This window comes from Hydractinia symbiolongicarpus, chromosome 12 (assembly GCF_029227915.1).
Source record: "Hydractinia symbiolongicarpus strain clone_291-10 chromosome 12, HSymV2.1, whole genome shotgun sequence".
NCBI lineage: Eukaryota > Metazoa > Cnidaria > Hydrozoa > Anthoathecata > Hydractiniidae > Hydractinia > Hydractinia symbiolongicarpus.
Window position 1 is genome coordinate 19,415,280 of NC_079886.1, and position 23,514 is coordinate 19,438,793.

At 33.0% G+C, this 23,514-nt stretch overlaps 1 protein-coding gene across 5 annotated transcripts; it reads right to left on the reverse strand.

The window, feature by feature from the left end:
- Positions 1 to 356: 356 nt before the first annotated feature.
- LOC130621817 (TNF receptor-associated factor 4-like) lies at positions 357 to 20,968 on the reverse strand. 5 transcript variants are annotated; one of them, XM_057437167.1, is made up of 8 exons: positions 20,952 to 20,968; positions 17,704 to 17,987; positions 9,828 to 9,879; positions 7,620 to 7,724; positions 4,325 to 4,471; positions 2,889 to 2,960; positions 2,299 to 2,379; positions 357 to 1,574 (listed from the first exon to the last, which is right to left on the reverse strand). In XM_057437167.1, the coding sequence occupies exons 2-8, from the start codon at positions 17,856 to 17,858 to the stop codon at positions 744 to 746; spliced, it is 1,443 nt and encodes a 480-aa protein (XP_057293150.1). In that variant the 5' UTR covers positions 17,859 to 17,987; positions 20,952 to 20,968; the 3' UTR covers positions 357 to 743. The 5 variants fall into 5 exon arrangements, with proteins under 5 accessions (XP_057293150.1, XP_057293151.1, XP_057293153.1 ...); XM_057437168.1 differs by lacking the exons at positions 17,704 to 17,987; positions 20,952 to 20,968 and adding an exon at positions 15,205 to 15,368; XM_057437170.1 differs by lacking the exons at positions 17,704 to 17,987; positions 20,952 to 20,968 and adding an exon at positions 13,744 to 14,031.
- Positions 20,969 to 23,514: the final 2,546 nt, after the last annotated feature.

Below are 23,514 nucleotides of genomic sequence, written 5' to 3' on the forward strand. Positions count from 1 at the left end.
CTGTCATGATCAGAGGTCTGATCGGGGTGAAGCATTCTCTGTTGAGAATGAAATACGGATGTGCTATGATAAATATTCACCTATACAGAAGACAAAGGTTTAGCAAAGCACCTCCGTCTGAAATTGATGGTTCAACCTGACTGGACTACCGATCATAACGGGCGAGTATAATCGTGTTGTCAAATTAATGTAGAGATACTTTGTGCATTGCTGGTGACTTCGCAGATAAAATGGCTCTAAGGGAGTATTTTGCATCATTGATGCTGTAAAGAACGGACAGTATAAGGTCACAATAAATCATCACTATAGCATGTTAAACTTTCATGTGAATTTTGACTGGTAGTGAACACTAAAAGTTGGAGACCAATTTGTTATAGTTTTCGGCATGTTTAGAATGATTTTAATGTATATCATATACAACAATAGTAAAGAAAAAAAATCAGTATAAATGAAGTTACAAAAAAATTATCGTTAAATATTAACAATAACCACGAGTTACTAAAGCAGTCTTCAGAAACGTTTTTCGGTCTGCCAAAAAAATGAAGAATGAGGATGTCATTTCCTTAACACAGTTAAAGAGTTTAATGTACAAAGTTCTTTCTTTTTTCTAGGGCAAGTTTTTTCTTAAGTAGAATCGCTACGACGTCACACTACCTTCATTCAAATTAGCAGTTGCTTTTATTACTAAAGAAAGATTTTTGGCAACATATATTTATGTATATTTTATAACCAGTTTTCATTAACTAATCTTTTTTGCATGCTCCTTTGCAGTGCACTCTCATTTTTATAAATACACAGTTATTTTTAATATATCTTCCATGTTTTAATTGTTCAATCGAGATAAACTTATTATATCCACGCCCCTCGCTCATTTTCTCTGTCGGTTTTTTATAATTGTCTTCCGTCGGCGACGGGATTAGAGTATACGACACATTATTCGCCTTGTCGATGTCGTCAGATTGTTCAAGTAAGGCGAACGTAATCTTGTGACTGAACGGCCATTTTAAAATATCATCGTGCTCAGTTGGCAAGATATGAAAGTATATGGAAACAAATTCACCAGTATGAGTGCCAAGTCCGTTTAAAAAGAGCTGCGCGCGCAGCTTGTAACCATAGCGACTAGTATAAAACGGCCTGCTATAAATAGATAGTTCTGTTTTATTAACGGCATTCTTTATGTGCTCGGAAACGTCTTTCACTTTCCATAACATAGAGCCAGTAAAATTCATTTCTTTTATTTCAGAAAGTTCGTCCTGTAGCAAATTCGTCTGAACTTTTAGTCTTGTTATTTCGTCAATAAATATTTGCGATTGTGACGTTATTTCGTTGACGTTATTTTTTATGCTCCTGTACGATGTTTCGAGCGTTTGCTGGCTTTCGTGCAGGTCTTTGATAATGACGTTCTGTTTTGCAATATAGTCTTGTAACATTTTAATTTTGTTGTCATGTTTTGTGATTACTCTGTTCTCTTTTTTTATGTATTCTGTCTTAATGTCTTGAATTGACTTGCACACGATGTCCAAGTGTCTTTCCGATGCAATATCCATGTGCAAATCAAGCTCAAAACGATTACCCTGTAAAAAAAATCACAAACTTGAATTAGAAAATATTTTATTTTTCATTGACATATTCTTATCACTTTTTACCTGGCGTTTGCCTTGGCAACCAGATGGTAACGCTATAATCAATGTTTTTTAGGTAAAAAGCAATTCAAGTTGTTCAAAATCTGATTTAAAACTTAAAACGTTTCGAATTGTATAACATGATATGCCTTTGTAAGATCTTATGGTTCTAACATGATAGATCTTATGTGATTTTTATCAAAAAAGAAACTTGCTGCACATTGTAAGTTTTGTTCTTAGTAAACACACAGTCGTAATTAACATTCCTGCTACTATACGCTTAGGAATCACATCAAATGTTATGCTAAAAAAATCAAGCTAAAGAAATTACTATGTTGAGGGTAGATTTATAATTAGTTGTATGTTTTAACAGGCATAATTTTGACATTTAACATGGAAAACCATTTTGGGGTAATTTGTAGTACAAGTAATTCCTGGCTTTTTCAGCATTCTGCTAAATTTTAGGCATTGTTGCACCTTGTTTCTTTCGCTTCATTTAAATCATCTCTATATTTTAATGCTTTCGCCATTCTTTTGTCTGAGTAACGACGGGCAAATTGATGTACAGTTTTTTGCGGCCTAACGAGTAGTCAATTTAAAAAACCTACGAACCTGAACCACCGCTTTACTTTACACCGCTTTATATTAACAAACGAATAAATGTGGCAAAGCTTACCTTGAATTTACAACCAAGCTTGCTAAATTTACAAATCTTTAATGAATCACCATCCCCTTGATTGTTTGTTGGTGTCGTTTCCTAAAATGCAACACAACCTTGTACTTAAACTCTTCATTGTGCGCTTTATGTAATCAATATGATGAAGCATGTCATCGAAATTGTAAAGATGGGACGTAAAAAAGAAATCGGAAAAATTAATTGATGCTCAGAAAAAATGACAAGAAGTAAGGTGGTTTCTACTTGTATGGGATATCAACTATTAAGTATTTACAGTTTTTAGCAAGCCTCGTAAGTAACAGGTTTAAAACACGAAAGTAATTACTTTGACTAATTGCGGAAGTGCAAATAACATACGGCATGTGATAACGACAACAATTAATTATCAAACTACCACGAAAAACAATAAATATAAAAGTGAGGATATGTTTCACAAATTGTATTATATTGCTTGGTGCGTCTGTCATTATTTCTGTCTATCTGTGATTTAAAATGGTAGCTTCAAGTAACGACAGGCGATTTCCCGTGCATTTTCCCACTGATTTAGGACTAGACTTATGTAGATTTTTTATAAATTCTTGATTACAAACCTCTTCCGATGGCATTGTTTTTGATGGTTGTCCCTCGGGTCCAGGTCTTGATTCCAGCGGACATTCATGAGTCTAAAATGTAAAAAAAACAATGTGAAAAAAATATTCTGCTAATGTATATTTGCATATAAGACAACCACTAATCATTATGTGAGGATTCGTGGTTAAACCAAAAAACGTAACCTGTATAGAAAACATTCCTTATTGTTGTAATAGAAAATGCTTTTTACTGCATCGATAATAAAATGCTAGACAAATGAAAACAATCCATTAGGAAACTCTCTCACGATAAGAGCAGCAATCACTCGACCGTTTGTTTTGATTGCTTTTTATAGCAGTTTGACTCAGCCATCAATTTGGCAAGCTTGATGCAAAGTTGATGGAAGGTAAACATTGACTTTGTTTGTTTATTTCGTTGATTGACGTTAATGAAGTGTACATGTTTGTTGACAATAGTGCATTTGTGGTGTTTACTTGTTTTGCTGTCAGTACGAATTAGACAAAAAGATAGATCATAGAAGACAGCGTTTCAAGCAGGAAGCCTAGGGATGTTTTTTGAATATACGATCTTGTAAAAGAACTAAGAATCGTTTCACATTTTAAATGGAAAAGTTAATCCCTTAAATCAGGTTAACTTCTTTAACATATATAATTCACCCACCGGATGCCGTTTTTTTTGTTTTTTTTGTCGTGTAGATCTTCTTTCCTATGCCTTATGACTATGATACTCGTAGACTCGAAACCACTTGTTTTATTTAATTCTTAAAATCGGGAAACTTTCCTTAGGATTAGAAGTTAAAACTCACTTTTATTTCATTGAAATAAATCATTTTTGAAGTTTGAACCACTGATTAATTTAATTTTAATTTTTTTTTTGGATGTTTTATCCGAAAATTGGAAAACGTCAGTTTATAGGCAATTTTGGGCTTTCTTTATGCGAATTATATAAAAACTGGTAAACTATATCTTCAATTATTTTTATTTAGCTATCAGAAATTTTAAACAGAATATTAAAATTCGTTCCAGAACTAAAGTAATTATACCTTATGCGGATTTTTATTCAAATTTAAAGTTTCTGATGACGTCACAGAATAGGTGCTGCCATAAGCAGAAAACTATTAATGCTATTTCCTTCCTTTTATGACGTACTATATATGAGCGAAGTTCGATTTCGTTTGAAAAAGCTTATCAAAAGTTATGGAGGAAGTGGGATGAGTGCAATTAGCATCTCCCTACCACCCAGTCATAATATGTTCGAAATACCCCGAGCATAGCAGCTTTATTTTCTGTCTTTAAAAATATTGGGTTATTATTTTTGATTTATGTCATGAGAACGACGTTAACGTGAATTACGCAACCGACGTGACGTGAATATTCCCGGTACTTAATTATCGATGGCTATAGAAAAAAAAAAGATAACAAACGAAAGTCCTTACCTCTTCGTATTCCGCATCGAGCTCCATAAGGCACTGTTTACACTTTCTGGCTTCACAAGAATGGTTTATCAGTTCGTTTTTACTAACTCTTTTCCCACAGCCGTTTGGACAAATTATGTCGGTATACTTACAATTCTCTCTGTGCTCCTAAAACGATTAATCAGACCACAAGTTAGTAAGACAGTAAACCCATCAATTTAAACGCCGAGGATTAGATAGTATGAGTCAAAGATGTGTCGAACACTAGCTCGCTCACTTTATTTTGGCCATGTGTAAAAACAAGTCAACAGAGCTGAGAAGAAATGTAAATATTTGCTGCGCATATATGAAACCACGTGCGGCTTCAAAGGAAGACAAATTCCTTGCCGTACAAATAGCACTATCTTTTGTGCCGACACTCCTTCGTTGTTAACTCTGTTTTTTGTTAAATCAGGGTCAAAGAACTTGCGTAGTATGCATAATTTCAAGAACGATGGAGAGAGGGAGACATAAATTAAAGGATTTAACGAGCACATGTTAACACGGGCACCACACAGCGTAGAAAAAAAACACGATTTTTTTCGTTTGTGTAAATCAGACGTTAAAAATTAAAGCTTCACAGGAGATCCGGTCCATATCCTGTCGTGTGCTGAAGAGACAATAGCCAGTGTGTTTTGCTCCAACACGCGACCACGACCTTCCTCAAACGAAATTTTGATCTACCTACTATATCAAGTAGATTCGAGTACAAATAGGCGAATGACTCTCTTTCTTCTGGGCAAATTCACTAAATCGTCTGTTAAGTCACGTGCTAGCTAACACGGTTTTCTTAACCACTTTTTTTCTACCAATGACAATCATAGCAGCATCTCACCTGGTTTACAACATCGTTGATCCCTTTTAATCGGTTCAGGCGTAAGAGGGTTTGAAGAGGTTAAAAGCAAAATAGGAAGTTCCAACTCGTGTATACTTTGAAATAAAGAAGCTCTTAGAAAACGTGAAATAAATATATTGCAGCTTGTATTTGGTTATTTTTTTGGAACCTAATATATCAAAACTGAGAATTTTACTTACTGCGACTGTCCAATGGTGTTCACTGTCCATAAATAATCCTTCTGTGAAATTAAAGATGACTTTTGAGAACAAATGTATTCATAAGTTTTCTTCACTTCGCTCTGTGACCACAACATCAATACAATCACAAGTAGTTCTCAAGCTCTATTGTATTTTCGACTTTTACATTAAACAACTTATAAACTCCCCTTAAAAAGCTTACTTCATAATTTCAATTATCAACTTAATTGTTTGATGTCTCCCAAAGTGGCATTCCCGAAAGCTCTAATGAGCTTGAGTCGATCATCTTAAAGAAATGCAATTTATGCTGTTCTTTGCCACGTGCCACTTGAAGAACTTTACCGTATACAAGTAACAAGTATGTCGCGCGAAGGTATCGTGTTATAATCTAAATCGGTCAAAATTGAATTAAAGAAAGCAACATAGCCAGTATTGCAACTGGTAGCCTTGTGGTAGAGCGTTCGCTTCCAGTGCAGGAGGTCTTGGGTTCAAACCCCGGTCGAGTTATGCCAGAGGCTATAGAAGTGTGAATAGACTTAGGGGGTTGTCTAGTTAAGCGATTTTCACGAATTTCGTAGCTTAAATGAGAGCTTTTAAAGCACTAGGACCCTGGTTGATAGTAGTAACATAGGAACATAAAGTACTCTCAATGCAACATCTTTAATGTATATATGAAGAATTACCATGTCAATGTCTTAAAAAGACCTGTAGGATTTCACGTGCCTAAAAATGGACCCAAACATCGCCTCTTGCATTATGATATATCCACGTGACTTTAAAACATGTCAACACGCTAAATTGCTATATTTGTTTTGCGAAAGCCTCTGTCAACCGCAAAAAATATCGTTCTGTGTTTAGTCGTGAGAAAGTACTTTTGAATTGTTTTTACGGTAACTCGAGATGAACCAAGTTCATTATATAACTTGACTCATCACAAACATCACACATTGAAATTGATAGAAGGCCATCTATTCCACGATTAAGTGCATTGACTCTTCCGCCAAGTGCTGCACTTTTACGAACCGCCCATGATATTTTATCCGTGATATATTAACCAATGAGAAACTAGGCACGTGCTTTGGTTGTCAACACGGTTATTGTTTATTTCCATAACGATCTGCAGTCCTGCTGGTGCTGGTGATTTTACATGATTTAAAGAACTATCCGTCTTAAAAAGCGTAAATATTTTATGCGGAGCAGCTTAGAAAAAAGTTAGGTTGCTTTAAATGGCGGAGCGCATTTAAGTGGCCATATAAAACACTTTCTAACGTCGTGATTTCAATTTACGACAATTCTTTTCAGGCGCAACAAAACCTTGCGTTCTCTCCTAGTCTCTTTCTTAGTATAATTTCTAGTCGTGGAAATACTAGGTTATGATATCATCCCTGACGGAACCTAGCGAAAACATTCCTCACGTTCTTGTTGTATTTACCACTCAATTTTTGTTTCTATTCTAATAAGAGACTAAGCCATGAATTAGACAGTGATAATCAAACAAGCAACTATCAACACTCACTCGACATGTTAGTATAGATAAACATACAAATCCGTTATACACTGCGTTATTTTCTGTGCCTTCAACTGGAACAAGGTTTAATAGACACCCTATATTTTCTCAACACTCCTAAGCCACTGTCTGAATAATAAAAGTGGTTCTTTTAAATTTAAAAGGGTAACAATGCCATGATTCACTATAGATGTTTTTATATTTTCATTAAGTCATAGAATAGTTATAGGAATACGATTATGTCTCAAATATCATAAAGCTCTGATGTGTTTTCCTCTTTTCTTGTTATCACAACACAACAATGGTTACCATATTGCTCATATATTTTTGCTTTTCTGTAACCATGGTAATAAAATTACCATAACAGATGACTATGCGTTTTAATGTGTGCTCCTATGAGAAACTGGTAGTTATCTGTGGTATTACTTATAACAAACTAGGGTATTAATGATTGCACCTTGGACTTAAAATGTATGTAACTCGAATCTTTAAAACCTGTGAGTTAAAACAAGCGAACAAATAAAAACAGTATGAAAAATTGACCCTTACTACGTCAGCCGTAAAGCAAAGACGCTTGATTTTTACCCTGTTTGTTACTTGTTTCTTCTTTTTTTAGCATTTTTAGGTCAAACTCTCACGAGCATACGGCTACAACATACGCCATTGACGCTACCACATAATAAGTACCGGCATTAAGAGTGTATTAAGGGGTCCACAAAGTAAACAAGCAACTACCTTTAAAGATTGTATATTTCCTTCCCACTCACATCCGTTTGAAGAGTAACAACAAACAATGTTGACGTCAGCAATTTGTTTTTCGAACGCCGTGTCGGTGAATATCTGAAAAAAAATCAGTTAGTTGAAAAGTTGTTTTATTCACCTACTTGTGTTATACACGCTTTTTATAAGATGCTCAAAATGAAGTTAGACGAAAGTTAAAAATATGCTGAGAATATCCATGGTATATGTGAGAATTGCTTGCATCCCAAATGGTGTAAGCAAAAAACAACAATTAATTTCCCGCGCTCTCCTTTTTGTGATTCATTTGCGTTTAATAACATTCGGATTTTAAATTTTTAGAAAATCCAATATTTTTGTTTCCGTTACGTTGCGATATTTTACAGCGGGACATTATACAACAAATTCACACACAGCTAAGACTTTATCAGGAGGATTTTTACCCAAAAGTTAAAAATGAAAACGAAAAAGCACTACTCTTATTAAAAAATGCGTATATGGTGGTGAATATCTGAGGTTTTTGAGCTTTAGATGATTTTTTTTAAAACATTCAAAGACGGCGAGCATGTTAAGAAAGACAGAAGAATGCTTTTGCGGACAACATTTTCGCTCTGAAGCTACAGATGTAAGAGGTAATCTACCCTTATGAACAGTCACCATATATTGTAGACCTCTTCGTGTGACAGTGTCCTCTTAGGCCGTAATGTAATAAAAATATAATAAAAATATAATAAAAGTATAATATAAAAATATAAGAATATAAAAAATATATAAAGAATAAAGATAGTGTATTACTTGAAAATGTTCTGTTTTTTTCTCGCAAGAAGATGTTGTTTTGATTTTTGTTACACCGCGTAGTAACGACTGATTATCAGAAAATCAACAATGCTTCCATTTAAACGGATTAAAAACATGGCATGCGGATTCATAACGACATCAACAAACAAATTAAAATTTAAAAAAATGTTCTATTTGCTGAGCTTGCGCATGACTCTTACGTCTAAGATGGCGGATTAAATTTTATGAAGGAAAATTTTTCCCTATGTTTCACATGTTCTTTAAACATTACTTCGAGATGTACATGCTTTGTATTCAAAAGAACGTAGTTTATCAGATTTTCTAGGCTGAGATTTCCCCTAAATTAAGAACAACTCCAGAAGTTGTTCAGCTTGAATTCCTTTATATGAAAAACAAATAACCAGTAAGATCTAAGAATATTTTTTTTCAAAACCTTTTTTTTTTTGCTTTTTACTAAATAAGATAAAACATTAGCTAGCTTTCTATTTCCTCCAACCCTATACCCATATATTCCTGTGTTCTTGTGGATACATCTAATTTTGCTTTTTTTTTTTTGAAAAGTACAAATAAGAACCTTGAAAAAGTGTAAAAAAGTGTAAAAAATAATTACTTCCACACTCAGTTCACGTGTAGACATGTAGAGATTTTATCGACCACCGTTTGTTTTGACCTTAAATTAATTTTCCGAAATGATTTTTAGGACATCTGTAATAGCCATATTCCCTTAGTTTCCAAAATTAATTTAGAGAGACTCTTGTTGGGCTTTCGAACCCATATTGAGCCTAATTCTTAAAGACAGGAGCCCCACAAAACGCTATTTGTGTAATTTTAGAAGTACTGGAAAGCCACAACAAAATGATTTACTTTTGCAGGCGGGCAACAATATATATATAACTAGCCGTATTCCCGTGGAAAAAAAATCGTTGGAACAATTCACGTTAGTTTGCGCTGCAATACGCCCAGCTACCATCTTTAGCTTACAGACAGACTGCGAGCATTGCAATTTTAAAACAGATTTGATTTTTTCTTTCTAGAAATTCTCTCACCCTCGATGTATTTGACAATTCTTGCTTCTCATAAATTGATTTAAAAAAAAAAAAACGAGTTGTTGAAACAAGGATTTATATCTAATCCATTTGTCGCGCCAAAACATTTGTCCACCCTGTGTTGATTTTATCACATAGTTTATTTTTCTCGACAACAGTTTTAAATAAACATTATATTGCAAACCTCCCATACACTAATCTTAATTTTCTCACCGACGAAATGTATCTAGCTAGCTTAGCTAGCAAATAAAAATAAACATTCTGAACAATAGATTTTCAATGAATATAAATAATAATTATTTTTGCTTTCTTAATTAGGTACCGAAACTTATATTTAGCACTGTGTTAAAAACTACCCTACCTTGTTAGAGTCAATTGATTTCCCGTCCACTGGACAACGCGATGGTGTTATTCTAAAAAAAGAAGTAAGTGTTGATACATGCATTCCCGTGGTCACACTACATAAGGGTTTATTAATGCAACCTAAAACACTGTGTCTGCGCATGAGAAGCTCTCTCATTACTCTTACATTTGTTTATTTCAAAGTAAATTCTCCATTTTAGTATAGTCGACCCATGAAATTAGTTATTAATTCGCAACTAATTCTTTTTATTTTATAAGTTCATACGGAGTCCTCTCTCATGACTTTTTAAGAACGTCTTTAAAACATTAAGCATGCACAACGTTATATGGCACCTAAAAACTTGTTTCAACTTGAGCGCATTTTCCGGTATAGAGCAAAAAGCTGAGGCGTTTTGCGCTAGCGCGTGTGTACTTTGATAACATTAGAGATTTTGCCCGAGTGGGCACCCAGTAACATAAAAATTCACAAGGTTTTTGCGTTACCACGGAAAATGTATGGAATAGAAACGAACCTTAAATGTATGTACTTGCTCTTTTTATTTGAAGATTCACAGAAAAAACTGAGAAGGTTATTGTTCAGCTTATTGACTGACAACCTAATTTATTTGCTAAATTACAGGCCCTAACTGAGGAGAAAATGGGCTTTTTATTTCCTACAGCAGAGAACCGTGAAGAAACGGACTAAACAAGACAAAAAAAACAAACAACTTCTCTCCTCTACTCTCAGCTTTGCTCACAGTCTATATTATATGGCTGATCACAAAATCATCCCTGGGAACAAAGTTGCGTTTCTCTTACTCTCACAGTAGTTCCTGAAGATAAAACATAAAGGTCGGGTATAAATCGTTTGCGAATCTTATCCGTTTTTACTAACAAAACCTCACATGTAGTTAAACTTACTTGTACTTAGTCCCCCTCCTGAATTTGTTAACGCAATATGTCATGATTTAATAGCAGATTTTTTCAACATCAGATTTTTTTAACTACACTAAGTACAGTCGTTAAAAATAAATCGTTCACCAGAAATGTCAGACTGTTTATTGATTTTTATTACATAAGTCATATTTAACACGTTTTGTTTATCTGTCAACAAATTTCCGAAGAAGTAAATTGACGGAATACGGGAGACAATGCAGCTTTCCTTTTTAAAATATAAATAACTATCTAACTGTCAATCAAACTCACACACCTTACCCAATCACAATATTAAACAAGCGAGTTGTCCAATCAAAAGGCGACAAAAAAAGATTTGATCAATCAAAACAACGATTGAGCAATGATTTCAAAATGGGGAGGTAGTTCAATCGTGATAATTTCATCCGAAAGGAGATGACGGTAGAATGTTATGAAAAAATCAGTGAGACTTGACCATACCACCAAGAAGTTTTGTCTCGTCTGAGCAATCAAGAGAAAACCGTATAAACAAACATCCCTTCCTGTATTCCCTATTCTTTAATTTTCAAAGTTCTTAAATTCGAATTTTTCGAAACCGGTACACATGTGAAATACAGTTAATCCCGGTAACTCGAAGAAAGTATTAACAAGAATGTAATAGACCCAAGCAAATGGTTCGAGATAACACAAGTTTGAATTATCTGGTGTTCGAGTTACCGAAAGATAACTGTATAGAAAAATGTTTTTCGTTTAAGGTTTTGCGCAGCTGGTAAACCCGTGGTACATGGCACGTGCTTGGTGCGATTCTTTCTTCTAGTTAAGGAAGGAAGTATCAAGGGGAAGGGCGGAGCTGCGCTTAAGTTAGTGTTTTAGTTGGTGAACTTTAATATTGTATAAACATTTTAATACCACCAAAATGCACTGTAACGAGTTTTGTGTACGCGAGTTTTGTTATTTTTAAGGAGTAAAAATACACATTTTAAAACCCAAACAAAGCTTTGACATGTTAGAAATATGCTCTAAAGCTTCTTTATTGTAGGATAGTTCCATGTATTCCTTCTGTCCATGTTTGCTTGGTGTACTTATTGCTTGGAAAATAACTTTAGGTGCCGTACAATTGCCTTTAGAGTGACTGTCAAAAAATGTACAGATTTTATAGCTACACCAATGGTGCAAAACACGAATTGCATTGTTTTTATATAGTCTGAGCGTTGTCAACAACTTAAGCTTATTACTGGTGACAACATGAAAATTATAATCCTTAAAAGAAGGGAATCTAATAGAATTAAATGAAGACACTTTAACATGAAAAGAATTGGTAGAATCGGTAGTTCTATCAAACTAACTGTGCCGTTATTAAATATAAGATGTCTACAGATTGCGGAATTGTGTTTTTTTGTGTTGTATATTATTTTGGTAATCGAATTTACCATAATTTTTATTAATCTTTTTTATTATTATGTTTATCTTAAACCTAAATTAGCAGAAGGAAAAATATTACTGTCTTTTTTAATATCATGCAGACATTGAAAACCCACTCTATCCGGTTAATATAAACAAAATATCAGGATATTTAAGCAGGAATAAGGGACAATAGCAACACTTTCTGCAGGAATTAAAAGGTGTCGCCGGTTTATTGTGTACATAGAAAAAAATGAGTTTCCCTTGCAACTCCTATTGCGTCGGTGTCTATGGCACTACGTTAGAAGATATATATTTATGAGCGAGATTATTAAAAAGCGCAATACGGGCTGTCATAATACGGGCCGCCATAATCCATAAATATTGTTAATTCCTCAGATCTGCATGTTTTACCTAGCATGTATCTCATTAACTAACCTTCAAATGTCGATAAAAACTTCAAGTTAGATTCTTCTTACCACATATAGCTAGTACAGGTCTACTTACCCCGCAAGCTAAGCATTTGAAAAAGTGAGCTGAAAGAAAGTTTCTCTCTTCTCACCACAAATGTCAGTTTAACTAGCCATATGTTTTAATTGGCAATAAATTAAGTTAAAAGGCTGTCATTATAAAAGATTTCAAAGATAAAGAATAACAAGGCAATGACTTAGGGATAAATATACCGGGATGGATTTGTTTGCAAGCATAATACCTTTGAAATGGCTTTAATTTCTTCCAAAAGAGGCCTATTAGAAAGGGTAGTTTATTGAAATAAATCATTTAAAAGAATGGCATTCAAAAGGTGTTGAGAAGAGGGCGCTCTTTCTGATGCTTCAAATGCTTCACCATGGCTGTGAGCAACGAATATTTAACGATGAAATGAAAGCGACAGGTGTACACAATACTCATTTGTACCACTGATAATAACCTACATGTGGATCAAATGTTGTAGTTATCGCCAAAATTTGTTGACGGAAATTGTAGCTAATAATATTATTGACATGTGATAGCCGACAATGTAATAGAGACAGGAGCTATGTTTTTAAAGTTGCAATTCAACTTGATTCCGTTCCAGATGTTTGTGGTTTAACAATAGAACGAGATGTAATTACATGAACATAAGGTGTTTACCTTTCCTAATTACAGAAACTTTGTACTAGCCCTTCTCAAATAATAGCTAAGGTCAGAATTTTGTTCTACTGTCATATTTCGCGCGTTTGTTTTGTTCCATGTGCCAGTTTATTATATATAGAGGATTAAAAAAATCTAGTGAAACTGATCTGAACTATGTTTTTCACTCTATTTATTAAAAAAGCTTAAAAAAATACATGTAAATAAACTTTGTTGCAAAAACGATTTGACTCTTGAACAAATGAAGAAGAAAGTAAGCCAGCGAAAAAGATAATAACTAGGAGGTCAAAGGGAACGTGCTTGAAATTTAAACACCAAGATCTTAAAGGCTGAAAGAGGTTAACCGTCAAAAACCGTTATTATTACCTTTCTGGTTACCTGTACATATAAACCACAAGTGAAAAACGATTTCAAAAGTTGGTAGTAGTCAAATTGACGCAAAGTAGATACCAATAGATACCAATCGAATTAAGAATAATTTGAATTACCTGTAATATCTGTTCTCCTGTTTCATTTTACAATCTGCAGAACACAAATGATTTGCTCAGACATGAATCAACTCTTTAATTACAAGCACTTAATTAACACATCTTTCTTTAATTACGGTAATAAAAAAGAGTTCTTTCAGTGAGAACTTTCTTTAAAAAAGTCATAGTTATTGTCATTTGTTTGTTCGGAAGTGTGTCATTGTGTTTAATTAATTCGTCAAGATAACTTGAAAGGAAGTTACAAATAAGCAGGAAGCCAAGATGATCATAGCGTCCAAAATGTTGCGTCTTAATGAATGTCATGTTTTTTGATGTATATTTTTGTTGATTGAGTAACATTATTTGCTTCTTTTTTCTTCCTACTTTTGTCATGAAAGGAATTTTTTTTCAGTGGGATTAAAATCACATCCTTTCTTTCAAACAAGAACAAGATAGAAACGGGTAAAAACAGGATTTATTAGAAAAAAAATATATATATAAAATGATGGTAAGACATTATTGTGACGTTTGTTTACTTTTGACAAACAAGAAAATGACGACTTCACACTTTCTGGAAAAGTTATTTAATTATAAACAAAGTGAGACAATTGTCTATATTTCATGTCGTGAAGGATTAGCGCATGCGCCACTCAAAAAAACTCATAGACAAGTGTATTAGTAATTGATTCACTTCGTTCATTGCTGCGTTGAATAGGACTTCTAGGGCAAAATGGTAATTGTTTGGATGTATATGAATCAATGATGGTGAGATGATAAAAAAACTTATATCTATGAGCAATTTGACTTAAGGCATTGTACTTAAGTTGCCTAAAAAGAAAGTTGCTCATGAGTTGCTTATCATTAGCCTGAATATTACAAAAAATAGTAACTCAGAGATGTTTAACCTTGACCTTGGATGTTGCGTCCAATTATGATGGAAAGAAAATACTAGCAACTTCAAAAATTAATTTTAAGCGGCAAAAAAAACTACTGCAAAAAAAGATATACAAGTAGTGAAAACTAGTTCTTCATTAAAAAACCTGTGTACCCTAGAGGCTTATTAATAGAAGTTAAAAATTAAGAAGGCTTTGACTGTGTTAACGATGCCACCAACTTTTCCATATCGCCAGCTAAGTTAAAAATCTACACCCACACAATTCAATAATAATATTTTGGAATACGTAATTCGGAAATGTGTAATGATAACCTCTATAGAGATGTTTTTTTATAAGGAACTGACTAGTCGTCTTCTAAACAAAATAAGATAATTTCCTTGTTGTAACATTTTTCAGCGTTTTTTCATACATACCACCAATCAATTGGACGATTATTAAGTAGGTTATCCTGATAAATCGGAAAACTGCTTAAAAATTGCTTTGATACCAAAGCAAACAGGATATGTAATTTCAACAAATAAATTCCTGAGCTTATTGAGATGTATGTCTAAGAAAGTGCTTGTTATAATAAAGCAATCAAACCTACCTTGGCATGCATGTACTGCTGACATAGATAAACAGATTGTCTTCACATAAAATATCAACTTTTTGATTTGTTGTCGTGGAAGTGAATAAACAAAAAATCATAAACTTTTAAAACTCAACAGATCAATTTGAGTAATATAGCCGTCATTTCATTTGACAGTCGGAGGTTGCCCCACCTCTATAGGGAATAAATCGGCTCTTTGTTTTCAAAGAGAAGCGTCACTGGAGATTAGGCATGTTAGTATTGTAACCCAATGCCGTCGATTTTTGAATTTCATTCAAAAATTTCCTTGATGAAAAATCGTAAACATGCTCATTATTAAATATAGCTTCTAATTATAATTTTGTAAACAACTTGATATTTTTGTATGTATGACAATATGAATCATTAATCCATTTTACTTCTGCTCATTCTAATATTGCAGACTTTTTTTTTCTTTTCAACATGAATTGTGTCAGAAAACAATTCACAAAGGAATTGGGTATTAGAATCACTTTAACTGTAAAGCGCGCCGATAAATTGTTGTTGTTTTTTATAAATCTTATTCATTTATTTTGAAATTTTTAGTATCGAATTAAAAAGTTAAATGAATAAACTTGTGCGGCCGTCGCTGTTAAATATGATAATGTTGTCTGCGACAAAATTCTTAAATATATGTATGCAATAAAATGCAGAAATATATAAACAATACAACACCAATCAACGAACGGCTTATTTCTTTCATAGTCTCTCTAGCATAGGTGTTGTCCTTAAAATTCCTTATTTTATCATTTTTATTCCCACTGCATATTTGTATATTTTATTAAATAAAAATTAATAAAATCTTCAACACGGTAAAGCCGTAAAAATTAAATAAATAAAGATACACAAATAATTATCAGTTTACAACTTACAAGTCTCCTTTCAAACTAGATCGCATTTGGTGCGCCTTGTGCAGTTTATAGATTGTATTCCTTTTAATAAATATCGCAATAGTACAACATTACCAACACCATAATTATTAAAATATAATTTATTATTTCCTGTTTCCCTCAGAATGAGATAATAGAAATCATCCGAAACCATTTGTGGTTTACAGCTATAGAAATGAAATCGTTCACAGGCATTTTATACCTGCCAGAAATTATTTTCTTTTTTTACCTCAAAACCAGTGCACACAAATTTAGGTTTTTAGTTAGAAGGGCGATAAATGAATCTTTTTTTTTTTTGGATTCAGTGACGAAGGTAATTCCACCATGGTTCGGGGTATATTAAGCAATAGCATTTTAAAATTGGAACCCTCTGATTGGCTAAAATGCGCTCACTTTAGGACTTATCATAAAAATAATAATAACGCGTGCATATAATTAATAAATAGTCAAAATACTGATATTCCCTTTCATAGCTTGAAGTCAAAAGTTTGCTTTTTATAGTAATAACAAATAGTGATAATGATAGTAACAAAATTGCAATAATTAATAGTCAAAGTAATTTATCAGAGTAGCAAACCAGAACAATCAAGCTGAAGTCGTGAGAGACATGCAACGTTGGCTTTCATAAGATCATATTTGTACAAAAAAAAGAAAAAAATACAAACGAACATTTTTGTTTAACTGCATTAGGTATTCAGTATTACCTTTATTGGCGTCGTCTCTGGCTCAAATTTTGGAAATATATAGAACATAAACTAAGATACATTTCCGCAACTGAGAGTAAGCATCTCAATGTGCTTTAATATAGACCTGACCTTCTTAGCTCTATAAGCTAAATCTTAAGGTCAAAGTGTGTTACCATATGCTGCTGTAGGTTTGTTACACAACGGATGGAGATTTTTTGGATGGCTGTACCATACATACAGAACATGGTTAAAGGTCAATTATAACTGAGCACGAGGCGATTTAATATAATCTTACGTGAATGCCTCAAAAAACCTATCTAGTTCGGAAAGGTCAATTTAAAAGGTCAATTTATATCATATTTGATGTACACATTTTTTGTAATTGCAGGAGAACGCATTAGAAATTGTAACCGCAGAATTACGAAATCATTAATATAATTATCACATTATAAAAATACCGAAAGAAACTAATTACCCCTTTTTAAAGCAAAAACATTGTAAACACAGCTAAACAAAGCTGAATTTACACTGGGGCAAAATGTTTAAATTTACGCGCATTTCAGGATGTAACACTCCAAAGATGAAAAGTGCTTGTCGACATATAAACATAGCTCTAAGAAGATAATTTTATTTACTGCAAACTAAAGACGCGAATTGTTTTTCTTTATTCAAGATATATATTTTTCCATTTTCTTTTTCTAAATCACCTTTAACAACTGCATTAATTTATGAAATGACCCGTTACATTACTCTTTGAAACCAAAAACAGAAATTTTAAAAAAGAATTTACTCATCAACATAAAGATATTCAGACACTCGTGGATGGACTACGGGTGTCTAATTTTCTGTTATACAAACACACTTGGTCTGTCTTTAAATTATATATCTGACATTAGACGTACCTTAATGAAGCCTGCAGGCAATCTTCGCAAAATCTGTGACCACAATTTAACTGCTTGATTGGATTCTTGTAAATTTGCAAACATACAGGACAGTTGAAAAGCCCGTCGTAGAAACTGGCGCGTTTACCAATGTTATCTTCATCCAAAAAAGACATTATCCAAAGTACGTCGAAACAAAGCGGTTAATGGGTCTGCTGGATATTGGTTCTTGATATAAACACCGCTTTTTCTTTATCCACAAATATTAAAAGCAAATTATTGTCAATAATATCTATATTTTTTCCCTATAAAAGAATAAAACGCTTCGTCATTTGCAACGTTATCAAGCGAAGATATTGTATTACTTAATGTTTGCATGCTAGATGAGGTCACAATAATCTTTTCGCACAGTTTGACTTTGCAAACAATTCCTTTAGAGCTCTTTAAGAAAAGTTCTTAACGGATCGATGATGTCATATTTTTTAAATATGCATATTCGTTTGTCTTATTCCGTTTCTGTTAGCAAATTCTCACACACTTTCTACGCCAACAACTTAACATAACGATTTTTATAGGATCTCCAACACGTCATTTAACTGCGAACTAATGCATTTTATCCTCTTTAATCGACATTACTTCTCAATGGATAAAAAATAATATTCTAAAATGAACTAGGAATGAAGTTGTTAAAATTTGGTAGCCATTCCAATACACATTTGTTTTTAATAACCTTATGAGAACTCTGGATCTTAGGTTTTGTCAAAAATTAAGAACATATTAAAAGCGTAGCCAGTCTGAATTCCTTCATAAATTATAAAACCAAAATTACTAAAATTACTAAGAAACACTCCTTAGGAAATAAAGAGGCGAAAATTTGCACAAAGATTTTCTGTTCCTTCTATGGTATTTGTACTGGTGTAGCCTCTAGACTTAACAACGAATATTTAAGGTTGAAAAAAGCTTGACGCTCCGCTCTCAAACTTTCACTTACCCTTAAAAACAATTTTAAAAAGTTCACTAAAAATATTTTTTTCATTTTTCCGTCTAAGAGTCGTCAACAGTGTTCTCCAAAAAACCAACAAAAATAAAACGGCAAAAAGGAGCGCGTGTTTCATCTCTCCACCCCAGTGCTTTAGTCGGAAAATCTGAACTAGTCCCTCGTACATAATGATTAATTTAATGTGTGGGAGTTTTTATTTGTCAGGATCTAATAAATTTCTATTCGTGTTAATTTCGCTGAGTTCTAGTGTACATGTTAACAATAACAAAAGCTAAAAATACATATTTTTAGAACTATCTAAAACCACAACCAAATCCTGAACGAAATTTAAAAGAATGATTCCTCTGTATATAATTGAAAATAATGACTTCTTTGTGTAAATCCAATATAGAGGTCTTGACACGAATTCTTTGTGATATAAAAATATATTACTAATCGTCTGACGATTCCTTGTCGCTTCAATGAGATATATTTCTTTATTGATGAAATATATTCACAAAAACACGGCGTATTTAGACGTCACCACAAATGTGTCAATATTGACAACCAGTCGAGTTGTCAAAGACACAAAAAAACCGTTAGTGCACTCAGAAGCAAATTTACACCACAAATTTAGCATGACTTGTACAACGTGAATTTAACCAATTTTAACTAGCTGTTTATACTTCATCCAAATGACTCGAAATACTTACATTCATTGTTGATATTTATTGTTGTGTTGTCAGGGAAACTTCAGATCAATATAAACCCTAAGCAAGACTGTTGAATTTAACACTATGTGAAATGCTCTTGCAAGTCTTGTATATTTCTATCTCCACCTTTTCTAAAACGTTGCATGTGAAATTGACAAATTAAGGTTGTCTTGACTGTCAATTGGTTATCTCAAAAGACATGTTAGATATTTTTATAAAAAAATATAAAGAAAATACCAGAGCGTTTGCAACACAAAGAAGAGTTTAACTTCACTGAAAACTCTTCCGGAAGGTTGAAACTCTTCTGTTAATGCTTATGGAGGGTTGACGCTCATATTGCCACAATTAATTTTTCTTTCTTTTTCATGAAGATGAAGGGAAAAGAAAGAATGGATGCTGAAGTCGGCGATCGAATAAATTTAGAAAACTAAAAATGAAAAAGCCACGTTTTATAGCACTGCACGAAAAATGAATATGTGAATGAAAAACAATGTATGGAACAAGACGAATTAAAAAATAGTGGTATCGTGTGACTACTTTAGGGGCAGAAAATTTTGCATGCAAAAACACTGGTGGGCACAAACTTTCGCAAGGTCAGAAACCAACAGAAACGACAAAAACTATCGCGAATTTTTCATAAAAAATTTCGCAAAAAACAAAAACCCCTTTAAGGGGTAATCTTTCGCAAATGGCAACAATTTTCTTTTTTTCTTTTCGTCTTTTTTTAGTAATCAGAAGTCTGCATCCATTACTGCTTCAAGAAATCGAGACATTCGAGAAATATTCGTAGCACCAAAGTAGAAAAAAAACACAAAATTTTATTGCAAAAAAATAAATTACTAACTGTCCCCTTTTTTATGACTTTTTTATGCTGAAAAACTTTCGCCTCTTGACCAATATCCATGATTTTGCGTGCAAAAACTTTTGCTGATTTATAATTTCTAAAAGCATAAACCAAAAACGGCAAGATTGAAATACTTGGTCTCGAAATTAGATCTTATAAAGAGAGGGATAGTAAAGATCACAGCAATTTTGAGTCATAACATTCACTTTTTGTCCTATAAGAAAATTGGTTGTGGAGAACTTTGGTGATAAAACCTTAAATCTAAGAAAGGTACTAACCGCAAAGATTTTCTTTTTTGTGGTAGCTTTTAAAACCTACTAAGTGATATGGATACTCGTGACATGTTTTAAAATAACCATTCAATATAAGTAATGTGGATAATCATCACCTTTTTTCCCTCAAACTCCCCCTTATTCATCCGTTCCAGCCAAAACTTCAAAAAATAAATAAGTAAATAAGTTAGCCATTATATTACGATGCGGAAAAAAGTGTTCAATTAAAATTAGCTAAGTTTTCCTTTCTAAAAAAAAATTAATGCAGTTAAGGACTCAAAAAAATCTCAAAAGTATTATATTCTCAAAAGTCAACCAATTTCTCTGCTGCGATCTTTTTATGCAAAGTATAACGTTGCCCTGCGCATGATGTCATGCACGCGTGCAAAAATGCCTTTTGATGTAAACATCTAATATAAAATCACATTTTTATCGCAAATAAACCTTAATTTAATACCTACCTACCATCACCACAGCCTGCACATACTGGTTGATGATTTTTCGTAAACTTCCTACTACAATGGCTAAACTTACTTTTCTTGTTTAGCAAGCAAGCTATATAATTTTCTCTTATATTTTAATTACTCTCTTTGTAAGAGATGTAACCTAATTGAAAAGATTTTAATTTGTGATTGTAGTTTTCATGGCATTTGAGATTTGAAATGATTCATATCTCATATGCAGCAATACTTTGTCTGCTCTCCTCCGTAAACGAATATATTAACTGATGTTGTTAATTAAGACGAGTTTTAAACATGTCCGGGTGAGGGCTATTTTGTGGAACTTTCCTGATGAATGGGATCAATTAAGTATTACTGCGGATATTAACAGCAGGATTAATATGCTAATCAAGTTCATTTGTCGTAATCACATCGTTGGAGATTCATCAAATCATAAAGAGGCTTTATAATTCAATAAAACGTCATAGTTCCATGCTCTAGCTTCATATCCCCGCCATATACATGTCGAAATTTCGAATTAATAAAATATAATGACGTCCATTTACAGGGAATAATAATTTCATTCCAAGTTAAGTTTCCACCATTGCTGCTTCTTCGTCCCTAATAAGGCAAAATGTCCCGGGAACAAAGTTGTTTGAAAAGTGCAAATCGATCCTTTCTGCTCAGCGCCCAGCATGAGTAGAGGATTGGCGCATTGTCCAGTTTTCTGTTCGGCATCCAGAAATGAAATAGGACCTAGAATGCGCAAGAGCGCCCTCCAAAGAACTGTCATCGAAAACAGTGCCGATAGAAACTGAAGATGGTCTCCTGTGTAAATAGTCATATAAAAATTTGTAATAAATTTTCGATGACTCAGCAGATTTATAATCAGCTAATTAAACTGCAAGGTTTTTTTCCACAATAATGGCTATTTTCTGGCTTCTAATTAAGATTAATTAACCTATAATTTCCCATGTAATACTTTTGCAGACGATCCACGAAATGACAATCGGTTTCCTGTCTTCATTGTCATACAGTAAGATAGCTTGAATGTTATGAAATAAACTACAACTTTAGAAGCAGCACAACTAGAAGTTATTAAAGTAATTACATGCACGCCTTGTTTGCGTGTAAAGAAAGATTAATTAGACGAATTGACGAGTGATGCTGCATGGCATAAGATTTCTCAACACACTCCCTCTCATAAAAAATGGACATTCAATCATTTGGACACTTAATTAACATTTCCAAGTTTCCAGTCGAGTAACTAATGAATTGGTATTAAGAATTTAATTTATTATATTTATGATAAGATTACATCTCCACAGGATAACATCTCTTCACTGCAAGACTTTACCTTAAATACTATAATCTTGTTTTCTTTAAATACGCCTTCACAGCGAGGTTGTGTTGGCAATAATTTCTAAGAATCCCGTATATTAGAAAAACTCAGGCTGGATTGAGGATACGTAATTCCAAATTAGTTCTTTCTTCTTATGATACTAAAGTTTTAAATTTGATTAAAACTAACTTGAATGCTATATTTTCTTTGAAACTTCGAACTATAATATTAGATTGTATTAAATTAAAATCCGGCGGGCTATACACTTGTAATAAAAACTTCAAAAAGCGTGAAAAAAGGTTACTCAATATTTTGGTAAACATGAGGCGTAAACTCTTACGTTCAAATAAACAGGTGATCTAAATGAGCCTTTCCTTTGTCTTCTTATATTAAGGGTAATTTTTTTTTACCGTTGATTCATTAAGACATGTTATTGAAATTAACACAAGATATAAAATAACAATTTCTGGATTCGACAGTAATGCGTACCTACCATTTTTATTTAAACTTCTTTACAAAGTTGTTATTTCAAATTAGCATAATAATTTCTCATATATTACTGGCTTTAATAACTATGAATCCTTGTTGAATACGTTAATCATGTTCATACTGAGAAGATGGTCGATTCGACCATCAACTCACTCTTTTCGTTATAGACCTTCAAATACTGCTTCAGTAGGGCTAAAACTAAATGACTTTTAATAGTTTTGTAATTGGCAAAAAGCTTTTAAAATCCTATTTTAGGAGTTTCCATGAAAACCTTGTTGCTGAATGTGGTCCATAAAACTAGTATTGTTTTACTCATTTTCTTACATTAACAAACTAAAATCATCCGTTAACCATTTCCAATTGGATATTTCCTACCCATAATGCTTTATATAAATAGTGTTAAGTTATAAAATGCGCTGACAAAAAAGTTGATAAAATAACGATCCTTGCAAGTTACCCTATAATAAATTTCTCACCTACAAAAGATACCCGAATACATCTAACATATGAACATTATCATTCCTCGTGATAGAAACTTCTTTCTCAAGTAAACATGCTGTTTTTTCTTTAATTAAAAACTGCTCTAAGGGAAGTACGAATGACGTCATTAGCTATATACTACACCTTTATAATGGGACTTAATTCAAACAGTTATAACGGAAATGTTTATTGAACGGTATCCCACAAAGAGAAAAAAAAATGTCCAAAATTTACGTTGTTTTATCATTATAAACTTGATGAAGAAACTATTAG

What these genes read in the sequence shown, in the direction of transcription:
- LOC130621817 (XM_057437167.1), bottom strand. Translation starts at nt 17,858, where the DNA reads ATGTCTTTTTTGGATGAAGATAACATTGGTAAACGCGCCAGTTTCTAC. An exon ending in GAAATATACAATCTTTAAAG is followed by an intron (nt 4,472 to 7,619) that starts GTAGTTGCTTGT and finishes TAATCGTTTTAG; the next exon opens with GAGCACAGAGAGAATTGTAA. An exon ending in AAACAATGCCATCGGAAGAG is followed by an intron (nt 2,380 to 2,888) that starts GTTTGTAATCAA and finishes GTTGCATTTTAG; the next exon opens with GAAACGACACCAACAAACAA.